Here is a 5939-nt window from a genome sequence, read left to right as displayed (position 1 = left end):
GCCCCGCACAGGCGGGTTAACTTGACGGCCGTTCCCGCTGCTATTCCTTCCATTTCGGACACCCACCAGCCTCGTTCTGCTCCAGTATCGCAGGTCACAGGAGCCATTTGTGGCTTCTGGAGGCCATTTCCAGCACCGTTGCTGTACTTCAGCTTTGTTGCCATCTCCATAACTCCTCTGCTCACATAACTTTGCCGCTCAAAGAGCGGCTCTGCCATCAGCAGCCCAGAAGCAATTCACTCCCATTCAGAGGGCGCTCAAAGAGCTGTTGATAAGTAACTTCCACACCACACACCAGTGATGAGGGGAAATGAATGAGCGCACAGCAAGCGACTGAGCAGACTTGTGACACAGCAGTACTATAAAAGGAGGCAGGTTTGTCTGGTGAGAGACATGAGAGGCAGAGAGAAGATGGGAGAACAAGGGTGGCAAACACCCGTGCGCGTTTACCTCTCCTCCGCCTGGCCGTCTTTCACACTTCTACCGCGCAGCTTCCGCTGTGCATGCTGCCTGAATTGAACTCTCAACCTTTTTGTTCTTTTCCCTGCCACCTAAAAAAAAAAAAGCTATTTTCTGCAACAAACAGCATTTCCTCTTAGCAAGACCCACTTGCAAGGGCTCATGCATCAGCAAAACACTTGAGCTCCATCTGCCCTTGACTTTGGGTTAGGGTTCTGCTTCTGGGCTGCAGAAACGGAGGCTCACAGCAACATCATGCTACTAAATTCACAGGAAGGAAAAAATCCGTGGCACCAATGACAGTTTTGTTTGCCGGTGGTTGAAAACACCACCAAGAGCAGAAGAGATCCCCGATTATTTTATTGGCCCCCCGTCAGTTTTCTCAGAGCTACCAACTCAGGCCTTGCGTCCATTGAGAATTAGCTGCAAATACTCCTCTGGAGCCAGCTCTGGCTGCCTGTGAGCGTGCTGACATACCCCTGGGGACAGGCAACGCCAACCGGACAAAGGGCAAACCAGGGCTGACAACGGCTGCTTCGCATACTCTGCCAAGGACGCTCTCCTGCCAAACAAGACGTGCCCAGGCTGACACAAATGACAAAGTTCTCTGCCCACTCTTCCAACCGTCAGCCTTTAGCCATGCGCAGACTGACAATTGTCACTGAAGTTGGGTGGTGACTTCGTGTGTAGCAACTCAGAGATGTGCACGGGACCCGAACTGCTCCTGTGTCTGTGTCCCTGCAGGTGCAGCTTGAGGGGAAGGGGATGCCTTGCCAAAACCACAAATTGCATAGTCGCTCTGAGCAGTCAGACACCGCTCCCTCAGCATCCCAACATGGTTATACTTTTGGCTACGCTGCACCCCGAGACTTGGAAAAAGTTTCCCCCTTACCTCTCAGGCTGCAGCCGTTAGCCGGATCTATTTCTCTGCCATCTATTCTGAAAGCCCAGCGCCCGGGGACATTAACGTTGGTTGTTTCTTCAATATTGACTATGTCCGGGGTTCTGGAGCCTGGGATGCTAAAAAAGTTGGTGATATTTCCACCATTGAAGCCAGCCTAAAACAGAGAGAGGGCAAATTTTATAACATGTCTTTGCCACAGGAAAGCAATGATTCATTAACACACTGTGTTCCCCACAATAACTCCTGGGCACAACTTCGTTAGTTCTAAAGTCTTTTTTCAGGGATTTCACTTTTCAGGTAGTTTGGATGCGAGTGTAACAGAGATGGGAGTGAGAACCTCACCTGGGCCATCACCCCACCGAGACCAGTCAGGGGATCCCCTCCGCTGGCTGTCCCTGTGGTCCAGCTGATCTCGTGGTAGTTAAATATGGCAAAAGATGACACTCCGTCTGTGATCAGGACAGTTTGGAAAGTGTTCACCTGCCGAAAACCATGAGCACATTCACAAGGTGAGACTGCATTTCTTGTGCTGCTTGCCTGCCCTTCTACTGTGTTCATCTCCTGCCTGGGTGAGACGCAGGAGTCTCGTGGTGAAGAGTGGAAGAAGCCGAACCCAACCTGAAACACGCTCACACTTGCTACCTCCTCCTGGGAGGATAAGACCACCTTCCATCCGGTTTAATGCCAATAGATGGCAGCATGAGAATAAGCTCGCGGGTAAAAAGCCATCAGCAGGATTCGGGTTGTTTCCACGGGTTGTCTGCCATTACCCCATCTTAGCTTTATTCCTTGCCGCATTATCTTACCCGCTTCCCTCCTGCATTCGTATCCCTCAGTAGTGTTAACGGTGGATTACAGCCCAGTCAGCCATGTATATTATGTACTTTGCTTGGCTGCCCAATCCCCTCACTACCTGCTCAATCTGCTGCTCGCGTTCTTCTTTTCACTTGAAATGACTCCGCATTTCCCGCCCCCCAAACCCCAGAGACGCTCGCCCAGCTGCCAGCCCAGCTCCAGGCAGGAAGGGCAGCTTTGCCAGTGGTAAGGGCAGCATAGCCCTGAGCTCTTCCCTTTTAGGGTTGTGCGGAAAGACAAAAGAGGCCTGTCCCCTTGAGACACCCTCTCTATCCATGCAGATCCAGCAGCAGAGGTCATCACTGGGAATTAAGAGTCAAGCACTTCTCTCAGCTTTCTGCATTTTCCTGTCTTTCCCATCCCTGCCCATCTCAGACTGCTCTGCACTGGGACTGTGCCATGGTAAACTGCTGCTCCGCCTGCCTCTGAGCGAGCAGGATTTTAGCAGGGGACAAAACATGGGCTGCCCCTCTTAACTATTCAAGAGCAATACTAGGAGTTCAGCTACCTGGGCACTGCAAATGGAAGGGAACTACAGCCACAGAAAAAGTTATCAATCAGGTGATACGGGAAAGCACACTGATCAAACCATTTCACACCAGGCAGCGTTAGGGCTTACCCTGCCAGGGACCCCTGAGCAAGCGGAGAGAGCTGAGCTGCTCCGCATTAACAACAGATGGTATGTGCAGCTGGACAAAGGGAAGGTGCTGGAACCGAGGGGCTGGGGTCTGCAGCACTTAACATGCCCTTACATTAAACCCTCTGGTTTGATTACTGGTGCTGAGGAGCAAACAAACGCCTGAAGATTGAGGAGGGGACCCCAGGGCTGCACTCATGACTCGCATGCCACAAGGGATGCCACTTTCAAGGTGCATTAGACTTGTGCCATGAGAAATGTTGAAAATGGAGACAAAGCAGTCTGTACCAGCTGACAGGGAGAGGGAGAGGTGTGGGCAGAGCTGCCTCACAGCAGCTGCAGATGGCACAGTTCACACCGGGACAAGCTACGAGAAGCCATCATTTCCACCCCCGCAGCCTTTCCCTGGGATTCTGCCTCCTACAGCTGGTTTCCTCTTCGCCACCTCGGCACACTGGCTCACCTTTGCCCAGTCTTTCCCCACAACCATGAGATCAGAAGGCGCTACCACATAACGGCAGTATCGTTTTGATAGTGCAACAACTGCCCTTCAATGGAGCAACATGCGTTGAGCACCTGAGCTTGACAAGGCTCCCGGAATCTGAACCTGTTTGCTCAGGTCATTGTGAGACAGCAAACACAGCGTCCCTGAGGCCACAATCACAAAATCGTGTCCTGCAGCTTTTCTGCATTGCGATGAACTTCCTGCTTAAGTTGCATCATGCTATTCCACATGCCAACCCGGGGCCCTGGCCACTATCGAACGGGAAGGCTGATCTATAACAAAATAAATTGCATTGTGTTGCAAATGTAATTCTTCAGGCAATACACGAATCTCTATATTGCTTGGTGTCTGCAAATATATATATATATATATGTACTCTTTCTGCAAGTGCTGCCAGGACTGGCAAAAAATATGCATTAAATCTCGAGCCTCTCTAACAAATAGAAAAGAGTAGAACTGTTTATCAGAGCCAACTCCTTGAGATAGAAGCACACAGGCTGATCCCAAACAACCCGTTCCCCAAACAATAGCAGGGATCCCTTGCTCACTGTCTGTGCCCAAGCTAGGGCACAGGCCCTACCAGCAATGCACCAACAGTCCGGCACAGAGCTCCTGACATCCGCTGCACTCACAGCTTACGTATTAACCAGGTATTTCAAAGCTGTTCCTGCCATCAGACATACACCCAACCACCCAACACCACCTGTCAAGCTGATTGCTCTTACCGGAGTTGTGCTGCTTCCTCCGTAGAAAGTGACTTCCTCCCAGGTGACGATGAAGATCCAGATGGCAGAGAAAGAGGGCATGTCCTTGAAGTGCTTGCGGATGTCTTTGGAGGCTCTCCTCAGCAGCTCGGGGTCCGTGCTCTCTCTGTAGTAGATTTCTCCTCGGATGCCATTGTGCACATCTGCCCAGAAAGGTGCAACGAAGGCCCGTCCGTCTGTCAGGGGAAAGGCCTCTGGTGTGAACTGGCTGACGAGCGTGTGGAAGGAAATCACGCCATTGTTGTTGACCTACACAAAGAGACGCACCTTCATTTTTGCAAGCCTCTGCAGGTAGCAGAAAGTTGCTGCTTTATCAGGAAACGTGAGGTGAGCAACTTTTGGCAGAAGATGGCTTATAAAGACGACAGCTGGTGAGACAGCCAGACCATCTCGGCAGAGATTCAACTTCATCCTACCAGGGGTGACCAACGGCCGTGTGCAGAAAGCTCCAGTTGGGACAAAATCCTGAGAAGTCTGCAAAACAGGACTCCTGTGGACAACACAGGAGAGGGACCCTTCCGAGGAGGACAGCACCGAGCTCAGCTGGGACCCTGCCTTAGGTCCCAGGGTTTATCCAGCCTTCGGAGAGCAGCTCTGTAGCACTGAGACCCCCGGTCGTGTCACACAGGTGGCTGCACAGCATGAAGGCTCCCAGGAAACAGTTAAAGCATCAGGCCTGCTGTCTTTGCTTTGTCATCTGCTCCCCAAGAGCAGTGTGGCACGTAGTGCCATGGGCAGCCTCACCAAAGCCTGCTGAAGATGCTCCCCAAAACAGCGGTTTTGCAAAGCGTGAAGAACAAGTGGCCCTGCTGTCTGGGATGCTGGAATCTCCCACCACACAAGGTTCAGAACCCCTTCAGGATTACTGCTTTCCCAGTATCGCTGTGTACAGATACGAGCCGGTCAGGCAGGGGAACAAATGAGTCTTTGCCTCTCTTCTGGACCTGGGGGGCTGGTGGGTCCCTATCCTGCTTGGGACCAAGCATACGCACAGAGACCATCTCACCACAAGACCTGGACACACCACTTGGGATCTGGTACACAGTCACGCTGACTTCAGTCCCTGTTGTGCTCAGGTAAACCTGGGCTCAGGAAAACCCTCTCTACCAAGCCAGTGTCCCCTTTGTCAGGCTCTTGTTGTGCCATCATCTGAGAACAGCAGCAGCCTGTCCTTTTCTCGGGCACCTACATACAGGTCCAAACCATGGCCCTTTTTTATCCCTGTGGGTCTCAGCATGTTCTTGTTTCTTGTCATGCAACAGGAATAATGTTTCTTGTGTCAAGGCCTTAGCTTTGCTGTACCATTTAATCACCTACAAAGAAAATTTATTACCTTTTATATTCCTTCCCCATGAACATTAGCCCATTAAACATACCTTTGACTTTCTTAATCATAAAACCTATCAGTTCGTGAAATCTAAGAACTTGTCAGGTAGGTGCTAATAAATTTTCCAACTCCTGACAATGGGGAGCGCACATTTAAAATGCAGCTGCTAATGGCAAGGAAAAGAATAAAGGGAAGGTGTGTAAGTGGAGAACACTTACATAAATGCTTCTGTATGGGGCTCCAAAAAAGATGAATGGGACAGAGATCTTGATCTCGGGAGAGCTTCCATCATCAACTTTAGGAGTTTTTGTGTCATTCTGCCAGAACGGATACAGACTTGCCATGGTGTGAGCTGGAAAGAGAGGGAGAAAAGAGTCCTTATGGCAGTGTAAGAACCAGTCCTGACTTCAGTGAAGCCACAGCAGGGGCCCCAGGGTTGCCTATTCCCAAATGCTGACCTCCTGTGAAGAGCAAAATAGCTGCCTTGC

At 50.9% G+C, this 5939-nt stretch overlaps 1 protein-coding gene across 1 annotated transcript in view; it reads right to left on the bottom strand.

Annotated features, from left to right (window-relative positions):
- TECTA (tectorin alpha) overlaps positions 1–5939 on the bottom strand; it is a 23590-nt gene that overhangs the window by 15792 nt on the left and 1859 nt on the right. The window contains exons 2-5 of the mRNA XM_010141031.1: positions 5670–5803; positions 4086–4373; positions 1706–1843; positions 1352–1517 (exon numbers count right to left, since the gene is read on the bottom strand). Coding sequence (XP_010139333.1) covers positions 1352–1517; positions 1706–1843; positions 4086–4373; positions 5670–5803 — 726 coding nt within the window. The remainder of the gene's footprint in view (positions 1–1351; positions 1518–1705; positions 1844–4085; positions 4374–5669; positions 5804–5939) is intronic.

The sequence above is a fragment of the Buceros rhinoceros genome, unplaced genomic scaffold, assembly GCF_000710305.1.
Source record: "Buceros rhinoceros silvestris isolate BGI_N320 unplaced genomic scaffold, ASM71030v1 scaffold10968, whole genome shotgun sequence".
Taxonomy (NCBI): Eukaryota; Metazoa; Chordata; class Aves; order Bucerotiformes; family Bucerotidae; genus Buceros; species Buceros rhinoceros.
Note: the sequence above shows the minus strand (reverse complement) of the source record. Positions and strands in the feature narration are given on the sequence as shown.